The sequence below is a fragment of the Empidonax traillii genome, unplaced genomic scaffold (assembly GCF_003031625.1).
Source record: "Empidonax traillii isolate 1590-97213 ecotype Southwest subspecies unplaced genomic scaffold, ASM303162v1 scaffold1609:size83774, whole genome shotgun sequence".
Lineage (NCBI taxonomy): Eukaryota > Metazoa > Chordata > Aves > Passeriformes > Tyrannidae > Empidonax > Empidonax traillii.
This window is the reverse complement of record NW_020956802.1, coordinates 7,720-23,197: the sequence shown is the minus strand read 5'-3', so window position 1 is coordinate 23,197 and position 15,478 is coordinate 7,720. Positions and strand designations below refer to the sequence as shown.

General features: G+C 33.0%; 1 protein-coding gene across 1 annotated transcript in view; it reads right to left on the bottom strand.

The window, feature by feature from the left end:
* The window catches only part of CEP290 (centrosomal protein 290), a gene marked incomplete at its 5' end in the record, with an annotated part of 29,848 nt that overhangs the window by 9,616 nt on the left and 4,754 nt on the right, over window positions 1-15,478 (bottom strand). The window contains 20 exons of the mRNA XM_027908091.1: window positions 223-309; window positions 602-736; window positions 1,790-2,443; window positions 3,009-3,132; window positions 3,715-3,870; window positions 4,756-4,901; window positions 5,320-5,436; window positions 5,981-6,202; window positions 6,293-6,430; window positions 6,616-6,829; window positions 7,498-7,688; window positions 8,255-8,362; window positions 9,144-9,407; window positions 10,048-10,182; window positions 10,270-10,377; window positions 10,597-10,761; window positions 11,834-12,289; window positions 12,994-13,105; window positions 14,088-14,239; window positions 15,141-15,346. Coding sequence (XP_027763892.1) covers window positions 223-309; window positions 602-736; window positions 1,790-2,443; window positions 3,009-3,132; window positions 3,715-3,870; window positions 4,756-4,901; window positions 5,320-5,436; window positions 5,981-6,202; window positions 6,293-6,430; window positions 6,616-6,829; window positions 7,498-7,688; window positions 8,255-8,362; window positions 9,144-9,407; window positions 10,048-10,182; window positions 10,270-10,377; window positions 10,597-10,761; window positions 11,834-12,289; window positions 12,994-13,105; window positions 14,088-14,239; window positions 15,141-15,346 — 3,890 coding nt within the window. The remainder of the gene's footprint in view (window positions 1-222; window positions 310-601; window positions 737-1,789; window positions 2,444-3,008; window positions 3,133-3,714; window positions 3,871-4,755; window positions 4,902-5,319; window positions 5,437-5,980; window positions 6,203-6,292; window positions 6,431-6,615; window positions 6,830-7,497; window positions 7,689-8,254; window positions 8,363-9,143; window positions 9,408-10,047; window positions 10,183-10,269; window positions 10,378-10,596; window positions 10,762-11,833; window positions 12,290-12,993; window positions 13,106-14,087; window positions 14,240-15,140; window positions 15,347-15,478) is intronic.

The following is a 15,478-nucleotide window of genomic DNA, read 5'->3' as shown; positions in this document are numbered from 1 at the left end:
AATAATGCCATGATAGTGCATAAATTTAAGTATAGCTGTAATCCTTCTAATGGTCCTGTTAACTTGATTCATTAATTTATTATAGCAGTTTGTCAATAAAATAGACAAGAACAATTAATATTCACTTTTGGTTGATTGCAAGTAATTTAGATTCAATAAAACTTTGAGCTTTTTCTTTTCATTCTCATTTAATTATGATGAAAATGCTGATACTGTACTCACCCCTCTAACGCTGCCCAGCTTTCGTTCAATATCTGCTTTCTCTTTTTTAAGAAGTTCACACATTTCTTTTAAGTCACCTACTTGGTCCTACCAAAAAAAAAAAAAAGTAATAAGCAATTTAATTAGATCTCAAATTGAGGTGAACATTTGGTAAACAAAATTACAACTGGTATTTCAATAGATTAACTTTGAAAAATTTAAGAGAAAGCACTTTCCCATATCAATGACCTTTTCTATAATTTCTACCAGCAATTCAACCTTCTCAACTTCTGTAAAAACATGAAAAACTTACACTATGGGTAGAAGAATATCCATTTCTTTTGAAGCAATTACCTAACCTGTGTTAGAGTAAAGGGGACTAAAGGTAAAAAGATGTTACCTTTAGTCTTGGCAAATCTTTATTGGCCTGCTCTAGCTGGAATCTTAGCTCAACATTTTCAGATGACAATCTTAGATTTTCCTTTAAAACTTCTTGTTCTCTTCGATACTGATCACTTGACCCTATTCCTGATGTCTTGAGAAAAGAGAAGGGAAAAAAATTATTAACTGGTAATGCACAAATTCAATACAACTATCAGTTACAGCTGATTAAAAGCAACAGATAATTAATATTTTTCACAGAAATAAAACAAGATGTTATTATTACCAGTTTTGATCTAATCTGCTTTTACTTTAATACTTCTTACATTTCCTAAACTTGCTTAACTGTTAAGGGAAGTTTACAAATCAGTATAAACCAGTAAATATTTCATCAGATGAAAATGAACTCTCAAACTATTGGGCAGAAATAAATTTCAAAATCTAACAGACAAAAAAAGCCACTGAGTGTAGTAAGTTTGACATGGTTCCTGGGTACAGCATCTAATTTTAAGGATATATTCTGATATTCTGATAGTTTTTTAACTAGTAAATATGTCATAAGACATCTCAGTTATGTCAAATGGATCACAGAGCAAGTCAGGAACAGAAGTATGTAACTCTGGTTCTTAGCTTGTTATTTCCTGGAATCTTAAGTCTTTATCCATGGAGGCTAGTAATTTCTACTATGTGAAGAGTGCTTTGCATGTTCTATATTGCCAATTCAAATTATAACTATATGGTAAATTATTTTGCCTGACTAGTAAAGAGTAAAACCTTTTAATGATATAATAATCAGTGTTCTTCATTTATGTAATTATGGAATTAATTGTATGATTCATTACTTTACCAGTAATAAAAGGAATAAAGTATTTGCTTCAATAAAGCATATTTTTTTCTTAGCGTAAGTAAGAAGATATCATAAATCTCTTAAAGAATGGAGGTCATCAGCTATCTGCATGTATCATTGGAGTTTTTTGTAAACTCTCTGGATCAAAATTTTAGTATTGACAGTAGCTTGCTTGTGAGTTGTCATGAATGTCTATCAAGAAAACACAAGGTTTGCTTTATGGATCACTTGATGACTAGACTTCAGTATCCCTGCAGACCATGCATAGGAGAGCATGGCTTTACCAAGATCAAACTATTCTATTCTATTTCTTCATCATTTATACCGAAGAAATGCTAGGGGGACACTACAGTATCAAACCTCGGGCATTTCACAAAATTCTGAGGTTGTTTCAACCTTTTCTGTACAGCTTTGGTAATTTTCCTGTTTATTCTCTGCAGTGTGTTGATTCATTTCATTATTCCCATTTATTTTGTCTGCTTCATAGTCATTAGCTTGAGTAGAAAGTTTCCCTGAGTCAGACTGATTGCAGATCATTCTGTCAGTATCAGGCTCTTCTACACCTTCTTCTTCACCCACATTCGACTGTTTGAAGATTTCTTGCTTGCTCTCCTCTTCTTCACATTCCTCATTATTTTTAGCTCTTTCAGGCTGGGTTGTATTTTCTTCTTTTTCACTGCAGTTCTCTTTATCATATTCAGCTATATTTTTGTTTTCCAATACTTCTGTAGAAATATCTGTGTCCTTCCATTTCTCACTATCTTCAGGCTGCTGTTCAGGAGACACTTCTGTGCTTGCATGTGCAGTAGCCTCCTGGCCTTCATTATGCATGATACAGGTTTGTGTGTGTGCTTCCTCATCTATTTCATTGCCATCAGTAATACTATTATTAGCTTGATGTTTCATTTCATCCCTATTTGAAATAGATTTCTTTTGAAGGAAATTCAGATACTTTTGTTGTTTACTGACAGTGATAGGAACAGACTTGGTCAGCTCAGTTTGGTCACATGTACTCTGATTCAAGTTGAAGATAGAGTGAAGCATGAAAGAAAAGCAGAACACAATAAAATAAAACAGGAAATAAAGAAAACTAGAATGTACTGTTAAATCTATTCTTGAAAGATTAAGGTAACTTAATAATGCAAAGCTTGCAATATAATGAACCTTGTACAAATCAAAGCACAACAAAAACACCTAATGCAACTGAAATGCAGCTCAGTGTTTCCCCAAATTCTGTGCATCCTAAATTTTCAATCAATACGTTATATCAAAGTAGTCTCTCAGTTGCAGACTTGTATATTTAAAAATACATTTTCCTTCTTTCTCCACATATACTAGGATACTGGATATTTCAGCATCATCCTGTAGAACACTGAAACTGTAAGTTTTGGGGGTTGGGGGATTTTTTTAGGTTTCTTTTGTTCTTTTAAAACCACTAAGAGCTGAGTATTTTGTATCGTGTTCTAGATTACTGTCATTTGAAAAAAAATACCTAAATGACACAGAATACCAAGTAGATAAATATTTTTGATAAGTAGCTGCATTTCCTCTAGGTAATATGGTTATATTATTAACTTACTGAGGGTCTTGAAAATGTCTCTCTCGAGCATTGTCTCTGCAAAGCATGAAGCTTTTCCTGGAGGTATAGGTTTTTGAAATGTAAATCTTCTACAACAGAATCTCGTGGGATTGCTTGCAGTGTTCTACATCAAAAAATGAGTCAAACCAAAACACACAAACAGCAATTAATGCAGAAAAACATCCCTTAAGGTAAAACCACCATGAACTTCTGGATTTCTAGGTTGGATTTTCCAGTATTACTGAGCTAGTTATTCTATATCAATGTTGGCCATAAAAACTATTTAAACTAACATCTGTGAATGGACAATACATACATGTACAACCTCTTCTACTCAGATACATTATCCACTGTGATAGTGGATACACTGATTAGGAATACACTCCCTAAGTGCACTTAGCAGTTTCAGTAACTTCCACCAACTCTAAACTGTAGTTGTAATTTTACACAATAGGAGCCGTATGTTTTTCATATGATTTAGCTTTTTAGAATAATGAACCAATGCTGCATATTCTGTGAACATGCACAACTGCTCACAAATAGTTTTAAGTTTGCTCATCACAGAGACAAAGAATAATTTTTTAAATTCCTGTCTGTTTTTTTTCCTTACTGAATTAGATGGCCTATTAGAGATCATCTCATTACACAGATATTTTACTAATTTAGATTTTTTGCTTTTTATACAATCTTTTATAAAGACTCTCACCTCAAGTGTGCAACTTCATTTTCTAGCTCTAGATTCCGTTTTCTTAGTTCTTCCACTTCTTTTTCAGTTTCTGAGGCTCTTACTCCAATAACACGGTCAACAGTGACACCAGTAGTTTTCAGTTTCTTCTGCAGAGCAATTTTCTCTTTTTCAATCCTGAAACATCCAGTAAACTTACATTTAAAAATTTATTTGCTAACTTACTTTCTTTAGGAGAAAATATTTCCTGTCCTAAAGAATCCACATTTGCAATTTCTTCACTCACTGAACCATACCCCCTTTTCTTTTCAATAAGGTAGCCATAGAGACACTAAAGCTTTACCAAAAAAACACAACCCAAACCTGAAAAAAACAATGAACATCAAGTCAGTATCATGCATGTCCTAAAACACTTGTTGGTTTTGCCTTTGTTCACTGTGAAATTCATTCAAGACTTGCTAAGAATAAATGCTATTTTAAAGCAGTTTCAATCTACCATTTAACAACAGCTACAATTACTATCACAGTTTCCTTTCTGTTCTGCATCTTTTATCAGTAAAACCCTGCTATCACTGTAGTGAAGTAAATATAACATCTGCAGAGGGCTTGCACATGTAGTTGCTTTTTTTAAAAGGCTTCCATCTCATAAGCCTAGAATGGTCACTACTGCAGTAGCACTCACATGTAACGGCAGCACAGTATCCAGTCCTAGCAGTCTGATTAAATAATACACATGTGAGAAACAGCCTGTCTTCCTAAAGCTGTTATTTGCTTTATGAGAATAACAGAATGCTAAGACAGGAAGCATAATAAAGGACTTAATTTTATTTTGATACATTTTTTTCTAATAAAGGTTGTTGCCTTCTACAAGGGAAATGATATTAGAGGAGTAAGTAGTCTGCTCCTTGAAAATTAACTAATACTTTCAATCTCAATAACAATGTCAAATTCTTGCCAGCAATCTTATAAATGTAACAAACTGCAATAATTAGTACATGGAAAACATATTGGGCTTTCCCTTACATCATCATTTTGTAGCTGAACTGATTAAAACCAACTCACTTTGTATGAATTTCCTTCAACGTATTCAACTGTTTGGATAAAGCATCTGCCTCTTTTTCCTTTTCCCTTAGTTTGTTTCGCAGCCCTTCCATTTTGATTTGCCATTTTTTACCTTCTTCCCATCTAATTATTTCCTCCTTGGGGGTCTGTGAAGAACATAAGCAAATTACCTATATCCTTTTGATTTTTTTTTTCTTAAAGTAAAACAAGCATACACGTTAGAAAACTAAGAAAAATATATTCCTCATTTATCAGTTTAAACCAGGAAGTCGTACCAGGCATGTATGATTTACCACAGCTAAATAGCAGGTTTGGCTGGATACGCTGTGTAAGCTGTATAAAGCTTTAATTCTACAAAAAAAAAGGTAGGAAAACATTAATTTACCAGTACTAAGTAACAAGAGCAGTAACAAAGACAATGGGAAACATGAAGAAGTTGGAGCCATGAAACTGCTTTTCTTCTGGTCAAGTTTGGTTGGTTGGTTTTAGAAGCAACAGGGAGAGTTGAACTGCCTCGATCTTGGCTGATGATGCTGATGATGCCATGATATAAATATCACATACCTTGTCTTCTCTTACACCTTTTTTTTCTGTTTCTTCACACTTTGTCTCAAGATCACTCTCCAACTTTTTAATTTTTTTCTGAAGCACATCTATCAGATTTTGTTCATCAACTTTGCTCTGAAAAATTACAAATTTTTACAAACTTCAAGTTTAGTGATTGTAACCTAAGTTATTTTTTTCTTAAGTAAAAAAATAAGGATTTTAATTCCAATTTGGTAGAATTTGTTTAGAACCTCAATGACGTTTTTAAAATTATCTTTAAAGTATAACTGGAACATAACTTTGCACTCTGAACCAAATAATCAGCAGCAGGTATAACTCTTAAAAAATAATTAGATGATTCTCCTATACTTTTTTCTAAAAGGGGAAATAAGGACAGCAAGGAAGACAACAAAATTCCATTTTTTCCAAGAAGCTTTGAAAGTGGTAATTCAACTCTTCAGACTTTTTCAAACAAATTTCAAGGAGCAAGTAATTTCTTTAGCTGAGGCAACAACAAAAGCGAATTGTTTACATGTAACCCAGTAGATGAGGAAAAATAGATTTTTTAATCAAGTGTAAGTCTCAATGCTTGTCAAAAATACTTAATCTTTTCCCCCAAAACCAGCACATCTATATAGAAACTGGACCAACATCAAACAGTTTGAAGAATCACTTCTACCTGAATGCTACTGCTCAGTCTCCTAATACGGTTCTTCAGTTCTTCATTTTCTTTTTCCATTTCATTTTTTTCCCTCGATATTTTAGCAAATGCTTTTTGTTTCCTCTGAAGTTCTTGGTTCAACTCATCCCTTTCATCAGACAAAGAAGTTTCCTTGGTTTTACTTATTTTAAGGTTGTCTGTAAGCTTTGTAATCTGGTTATTCAATTCCTCTATCTGTGTCTAGAAGAAAATAAACAAACCGGCAAAGCCCACAAATCAGGGTTATCAACAATACAATAAAACAATAAAATGATGCTACCTAGTACTCACCGTAAGCCCCTTTGTTTGTCTGTCAACAATCTCCTGGACATTCATATATGCCTCTTTTTGTGATGCAGCAGAAATAATTTGCTGTTCAGCATTAGCAGTCATTTCTGCTCGGAGTTCCAGAAGTGCTTTACTCAAAGCCTGAAAATAATTAATTCAATTTTTTTTAAGTGAAGGTGCTGCTACAAAACAAGAAAAGGCAATTACATTTTACCATAGTATATTATGCAATTATATTCTACTCTGCTCAACTATACAAAGAATTCTTAAGCATTGAGAAACAGTAAACATTTAAGTGGTATGGAGATTAATTTTTGTTAACTAACTTTGTGCTGGTTCTCTTTTATGGCTAACTGGCTCTTCAGCTGTTCCACCAGGTTTTTCATTGTTGCTGTGGGTGCTCTGGTATTTGCTTCTTTTTGGACCTCTAGTTCAGCTTTTACATTTGCTAATTCCTTCTCCTTCTGAGATAATATATTCCTCAACTCATTTGCTTCATGTTTTATTTGTTCCACATCAACTGTGTGCTTTTCCTGAAGCCTAATAAAAAATGAGCATTAATAGGGTATACTGCAATAATTAACAAATTCCAAATAAATAACATATTATGTTATATTTTTTATTATTATTAAAGCAAATGACACTTAGATTTGGAAACAGCAAAAAAAGACTGAGTCAACAAAGGTGGCCTCCATTTAATAAGAAAATTACTCAAGAAGGTCAGCAAAATGAGATTAGAGCATTGTTCATTCCCATTCCTGGCCCTTTGAGGTTAAAAAAAGCATCATACTTTTCTCCTTTTAAACACCATTCATGAGTTTACACTTGGTCAGCAGCAAACCCAAATGGATGTATCGGGGATAGAAAAACAACAACAAAACACAAGCCAGCAGATAATACAGTAACTTAAAGACAACTTTCTTACCAAGACTCCTCGAATACTTCCTTTTCCACTGAATGGCACAAAGCTAACAACTAAAAGGCACTTTTCCAAGCCACAGTTTTTCAGCATTAGATCCAGTGAAGGGCTACAGATTAAAATTACCTTATAATTACCAACTATATTAATGCTTTTCAGTTAGTTTTTTTTCAGCTAAATCTTAAATACAGCAAAAACATGTTCAATTTGATAGACCAGTCCTGTAGCAATACATAACTGGCTTGATCCACTCCAGGTTGTGATTTACATTAACAGTCTAAAAACTTACCGGGCTCTGATAGTCTCAAACTCATTGATTTTTGTTATAGTAATTTGTTTTTGTTTCTCCAAATCAGAAGATGTTTTCTTTAATTTTCCAACAAGTGAAGCAAGAGAATTATCCTGTTCGGCTACAGTTTGCTCCAAGCGGTGAAAATACTTGCTGCTGGAAAGTGATAAAGAAGTCTTTTTCCCTAATTCCTGTAAAATAGAACAAATGCACGTGATAAACAATTTAAACTTTAAATTAAAGATAGGCATTAGTGATGCATTTTTAACTCAATCCTAAATATACCTAAGCATTAATAGCTAACACATTTATTTACCAAGATGTGATTCTTAGTCCACAGAGAAATCAGCCACACTGGTTTGAAAAGACCTTTTTGCATCTAATGATCCACAGAATAACCAGTTAAAACAGGTTTCACCTTATCATAAAGTGTAGAGAGAAATTTCATACTGAAATGGGTTAGTTTCATATAACTACAGATTGAATGAGATTAACAGAAAATAAAATATAACTCTCTCTCCTAGAAGTCTCCATAAGTTAGGATGATATGAAAAATAGGTACTTTGGTTTCTTACAGATGACTTCTAATCCATCTCATATGAATTCTCTCAAGAACAATACAATACCTGTATCAATCACTCACTTATTTTTCCTGTCATGAATTATTACTTATTTTTGACTGCAAAACTGGTCTTTTCACCAACAAATTAAAAAACATAGGAACAACTTCACTAATCCACAAAAACACATAACTCACCAAAGCAGTCTCTTTGAATTTATTAAGGGAGTTGTCAGCATGCAAATCTAACTTCTGGTGTAGAACTCTTAGGTCTTCCTCATGCTTCTTTACTATTTCCTCTTGTTCCTGTTAGTTCAAAATAAAACTATAACTCTACTGGATGTACACTATCACAGAAAGTCATGAAATTACAGTGTCTTCAAGCTGTTTATTCACTCATTGCTCAATATTACTCCAGAGACTGAAGAAATAGCTACACATGTTAACCAAAGCACACCAAGTGAAGATGAGAGGAAGTCTGCTTTGGAACTGTGCTCCTGATCCAAACACACTAAAATCGATGGATATTTAGTGTTGAAGTAACTCTGAGACAAAAGGTTTATGCTTTAAATATGCTTTATGGATATATATAAAACCCCAATATTAATTATGCTTAAGTAATATAAGGTATGCTTAGATACATTGTTTATGCTTTTAAAAATGCTTTAATTTAAAATATGTTTTAAGAAGCATATTTTCCATAAATGTATGTCTTTCCTCTATCTTCCAAATTCAGTACCAGATACAGTCCAGACACAGTGCAACTTACTGTTGCAAGTACTGAAAAATCCCATAGAAATATACAACATACCACTTCACACAGCAGAATTTTAGGTTTTTTTCCTGTCACACTACTTTAATTCCTAGAAAGACATCACATACATAAACTCTTGGACCAAGCAATTCTCTTATTATAAGAGGCTAAAAAATTCTACATGAACTTTCCACCTAAAAAAGAACTAATTTTCTGTGTTCTGTTACATCTGAGTTCAGAAACTTGTTTTAGATTTCACTAGCAATGTAAAAACAGAGAATTAGCTAAAATAACTTAAAAATGGAAGAAATTTTATGCAAAAAGTTTAACTACCTCTCTTGCTTTAGCAAGCATATGTTGGTATCTTTTTAACACTTCCTCCTTTTGATTTAATCTTGCTTGCATATTTGCAATGGTTTGATGAGCAATTTTAATGGCATGATGGTACTCTGGATCATCTTCTCCTTTGCCTAATTCAGCCATTATTTTCTCTCCTGATGATGCAGGCAATCGAAGTCTTAGTTCATTTATAACTTTGTCTCTTGATAAAACATTTTGTTCAGCTTTCCACAGAGCGGTTTCCTTTTCTTTTAATTTCTACAATGAAAGGCAATTGTCGCATTTCCAGAATTCAAACACTGTAAGATCTTACTTTTTAAGAAATGTTACCAGAAAGATCTGTCTAAATGGACTTATAACCACAAAATGCTTTGCACTGCTTTCTGTCTGTATAGGATTACTATTAGGTGCAAAAAGTCCCACATTATCATTACCTTGTCTTTTGCTTGGCACAAGACACTTAAAGAAACTTATTTTGTGCTACCAAACTAAGAAGCCTGTGTTTTACAAATTTCCCTAGAACGATTTATTACGATGTATCTTCAGCAACAGAATGGCAATTTACTAACCCAAGATAAATGTATTTTGCTATGCTACTTTGCTACTTGTTAAATTTAGGGTAACACTTGCTAAATTTAACGGCTGTCATCAATGAAATGTTGTACAGCAAGAACATCTTACCCTACTAAATGAAAGAATAAAAACACTAAAAAATTCTCAATAATTTGTTCCAAGGGAAAAAGTATTTAATTTTATTCATGGTGTGATTATATTATTTACATTTTCTCTGGGTTACATGTATCTAAGTGATGTTTCAAAAAGGATATTTATTATAAAAAAAAAGTAACAGGCATAGAAATACATGTTACTTTATATGATAATTTATACATTTAATTACCTCCTCCAGTGACCTGCAGGTTGCCCTAGTTTCCAGTATTGTTCGAATATGCTCCTGAATCTTTCTTAAAGCCAACTCAAGTTGTTGTGCGATTGGCAAACCAGGGTCTGGAACTGAGCCTGTAGCATCTTCTATCTGCACAGAAAGATTCATATTCATGTAATCTGACAGCTCTGAAAAACATGCTTATGAGTCTATTTTTAGTTAACTCAGTGCATGTACCTTTAAAGCCGTGCTAAGTATTTCGTTTTGTTGATGATCATACAGGTCTAATTGGCGCTGCAGTTCTACTTCCCTCTGGTCCCAAGCCATTTGCCTTTCCTCATGAAACTGTAACATGTTTGATGAAGGGAGTTTTTTTATTGAAGGCAACAGAAATTTTATAGCCAACTTCAACAGAAGAGTTACCAAAAAGTAAAATACTCAAATGTGCTATTAAAAAGAATTATAAAACCAAGATACAAACATTTGCGTTAAGAAATTATTAGGAAAATCACTTAGCAAAATAAGGAATATGCTGCTTTTCTAATAGCATGCAGAAATACATACCTTGTTCTGCTGCACAATTTCCTCTTCCAGATTATTTATTGTACATTCGTATTCAGAAATGATATTACACAAATACTTCACCTCTTCTTTTTGCTTGACTAATTCGCGATTGAGTTTAAGTTCCTGCAGATGGAGTTCCTCCATCTTCATATGCCATTCAATTACCTAGCAATAAATAAAACATGCTATATTATAATTTATTACAGGCCAACTAGATGCAGCTTCACTATGACTTTGAGGTAGTATGGTACTTATCAAACCAACAGGAAGACAAACATTCTGTTTTTTTAAGCTTCTTCACTTTTCTTGAGTAAGCAAGCATGATAAGCGTAGGAAACTGCAAGAGGAATGACTGATAAGTGCAGCAGACAATTGGAGAGGCAACAGGTTTATCCATCACTGACAAAAGTGCTTTGCAAACAATTTTCAAATGACATAGTTATACCCTGCCCTATGCACTTGTCCAGACGGAACAAAAGAAAGTATGCAAAAGGTTTGGTTTGTTTTTTCTAAAAGAGTAGATGATTTTCAAAACCATTAAACACTGTATGTATTCTAAAATGCACATGTACTAAGAATAACAGACATATTTATGTCAAAATGTTTTAGAAAAATATTTGAAAATTGACTTAAGACTAAAACATGCCCAGAGCATTACAATCATTGATTGTTTGCATGCAGACTTCAGTCATAACAGATATAATCATATTATACAATACACAGTGATCTTGAAGGGAAGTGAGAAAGCATTATTCAAATTTCAGGGCAACATTGTTTACAATAGATACGAATAAGCATAATTACATGATTATAGTAATATTTCTCATCATGCTGCCTAAATTATTGTCCCTAGATTTATTTAAAATTAAATGGATTTGTAGCAAAGATTTCAATGCCAGCTCATGGAACAGAACTTCAGGGTGCTACTCTCTGTTTAATTTAATTTAATTCATTATTTAAATTCAATTCATAATTTAATTCAAATTAATGTAACTGCATTCCTAGTTAGCCTCTAGCTCCTATGTGACTTAATTGAGCACAAAAGATAATTAGTAAATCTGACTGCACTGATTTTATGGAAAACAAAAAATTACAGCTTTAACATTCTAACAGAATGTATTTTGAAATAATTAAGTTCTACATTAAAACAGACATTTAGAGAACAAGCTAAACTGAAATGTAATTTAAATGCAGATCAGATGAACACAAAACTATTCGAAGTTGTAAAATAACAAACCTTTTGAGCTCCTCTTGTATCCTTCAATGCACTTACTAATTCTTCTAAACTTTTCAGTTTTAACTCCAGCTCTAATGTTCTGTTTTCTGCATTTCGACGCTCCTGCTGGGCATGTTGAACTTCTTCCAGGATCTTCAGTTTGTCATTCTGTAGCTGAATCATTGTTTTAGAGAATTTTTCTTGCTGTGCTAAAGGCAGAGCACCACTAAACTGTCGCCGCAAAGACTGAACTGTCTGTTGCAGATGTTTGGCTCTATTTCTTCCTTCGAGTCGGGCAAAATATAAGGCTTGATCTCTCTCATCAAGCTTCTGCTCTAAACGTAGATTATGGATCTCCATCTTCTGTAGTTTCAATTTAAGTGTTTCCAATTTGCCTACAGCAACAGATTCACTACCTTGAAGGGCTATGATATCTTGATGCAGTTTTGCAATAAGTGCTTTTTCATCTGACTGTGCCTAAGAACAAAATTTATAGAACAATTTATTTTTCATTTTGAATATGCTAGCATAGTTTGTATGTAAATATAAACAAACTATTTTTTATTTTACATATTGCATGTATTTTATTTCACAGAGAAGAGCAAGAATTAGCTTCTAACAGCTTTTTACTTTTCCACTACTGTTTCTACAGCCACATTTTAAAAGTACACCTTTTCAGATACTGATCTTAAAAACTCTCTCTTTCCAAAATACTAGAAACTGAGGAAGAAATCTATACCTAAACTTAAAAAATATGGTAATGTAAAAGCTGACACAAGTGTTGGATAAATTGTTTCAGCTAATAACAAAGCACTATAATAAATCTACTGCAAATCTTCAAGTCCTTTCTTGTCTTGTAAAAAATGACTAAACTTTGCTGACATGGTATTTAAATATTGACCATGAACTATTAATCATACAGGAATAAATATTACCTAAACAACATGGAAAAAAGCTCAGGATCTGTAATAGCCATCCAGCTAGAAATTGAATAAATGGAGAAGGGAATAATTATTGTAATATAGAAATCTTGAAAGGGTGTGGCCACTACAAGGACCAGCTTGCAGAGACCCTTCTGAAATACTTTTGCAGCTTTCTAATTATTTACGAAGTTACTTCATTTATTCTCGCTCCAGGAAAAAAATATCCAAACAGCAGTGTAATTAAAGGTTGAATTTTACCTGATAATCTAAAATTTGCATTCTAAGAGATTCCACTTCTTTATCTCTGTATTGCTGGCGTGCCTCCAGAGCTTCAACTTGTGTTTTCGCTACGTCAGACAGTTCTCTTAACCTTGCAGGGAAAAGGAGTATTGCGTCACTTGAAACCACTGAATAACCTTATAAGTCCATCTACATGATGCTTAGAAGAGATACTTAGCATGTTTGCTCCAATCAAAACATTTGGATTTAATTCTTTTCAGCATACTCTTATTTACTACTCAGAGTTCTTATTAGGAAAATTCTTCTTTGTATTGTCTCTCAACTTTTTCACAGGACATTTTCCTATAAGTTATACAGAAGTCTGGTAGTGGTAACGTTCTCCAGCAAACAATGCCATGTTTTTTACCTGAACTAAGCATCTCTGCCCTCTGTTTCTCTCCCTTTTTAGGATATAATCCAAATCCTCTAAATGTTCAAAAAGTCTCATTCTCAATTCCTTTCTCTGATTCCCCAAGTTTAATAATTTATTTTCACTGCCAAAAATCACTGCAAGTATCCCCACAGACATTGTAGGTTTAGGAATGTAACAGGATTATATTAATTACTCAAAGACAAATGTTCATATCAATATATCTAAAAAGCTCAGTTTTTCAATTTATGCAAGGTAATCTCTTTTAAGTAAATGACAAACCTTCCTCCTACTGCAGTTTAATCTTTGATGTATCTATGAGTCTTTGGAAGAAATGCTTTTCAATTAGTTTTATGAGATTTTCACACATATAAGGGAGGTTGTGACACAGAAACAAAATAAACCTCAATTAATTAGTTTAAAAGGCCTACTATAAGTATCTAATTGCACACTTACCCTTGTCTATCTAAGTCAGCACTTAATTCTTTCTTCAAATTAAAATGAAATAAATTGCTTTCTTTACAGTCAGGAATTAAATGCTTCATTTTCAATACTAAATTTGGCATATATAAATGCCAAAAAAACAGGCATTGAAAATTATGGTAGTGATACATAAGTAGTGTATTCTGTAAGATTAATATAGCCTAAATTTTTGCATGCATCTGAACATGCTGCATTCAAAATTTGTTACTTCAACGCTTACTTTGACACTTCAATCTTGAGCTCCATCTCACGCTTCTCTAGGTCCATGATTTGTCGTCGATCTGCATCACTTACTGCCTTACTTACACTTTTTGATAGTTCATCTCTTAATTCCTGTTCCACTTTCTGTGCCTCAAGATTGATTTTGGTGAGCTTAAAAAAAAATCAAAACCAGAAACAAACAAAATGGCATCCTAAGCACACAACTGCTCTAAACTCAGCAAAGAAAAAGCAGTGCCAAAAGTATTTTTTCTTTTCCATTCATTATAATACACAGTTCAGCTGTGTTGAGGTTGTGTTCAAAACTCAGTTTTGTTTTCTGTCTGCTTAAAGATCTTTTTGTTTGAAGTGTTGCATACACATGGGAACAGAAACACAGGTTGGTGCAGAAAAGGATTTTAAAGCAAACACAATTTTTATTAGAAAATACATTTAGACTAGAAATTATAAAAAAGTCTCACGCTATTAAAAATGAATTCATATAAAGAAAATAAAATACGAAAAGTGGGGACCAAAAAACCTAACAAGATTAAGACTGATAGGACAGGAAAACTAAGGATCATCAGCTTCAATGGCACATGACTTCTATTCTTGTACTATAGACAATGTTTGGCATGGTACAGGGGACATGGTCAGTCTGTAACAGAATCATGACACTATTATTTGCACAAAGGACACAAAGTTCTAACTTCTTTTTTGAATATTGGTAAATTATAAGGAAAAATCAGTAGAAAAGAGATCACATAAATTAGACAGAAGAAATAACAGGTCAAAACCAGACATATTTCTAGCAGTCTGCTGATAAAAATATAAACTATCTGTTAGGATGATCATCATGTGTTCTACAGATACTAACTAATGTTTAAAATGAACTACTGACAAATTAATTAGTTATATTTTTACCAATGTCCTGTGCATATGAAATTGCAGCTATATTATTCATCATAAGTTTATTTGCCAGTCCTGATAGAAAATAGATTAATGCTTTTTGAAAAGCTCAAAAATATGCTCTTAAGATGTATCAAATTATGTTGTTAAATCTCAGCAGATTTACCTCAGCAAATTTTGTTTCCAATTCAAAATTACGTTCTTCTACTTGCTTTACAGTATTCCTCAAATGTTCATACATTCGTTGTGAATGTTCTGCTCTCTGTCTTTCATTTAGTTCCTTCATTTCCAACATTGTGATTTTCTTAGAAATGGACAAAATCTCACTGTTGGTTATTGCTTTTGTGGCCTTGTCCATGGCACTGTCATCCCCTACAAGAAAAAAAATTAAAGTTAGGGAATACAGAAGCTGATTCAACTATGAAAGTTATTTTCACTACAAAACTGAACATGAGCTTTATCTGTGCCAGATAAACTTCATAAAAACACCTGTATTATTTTTTT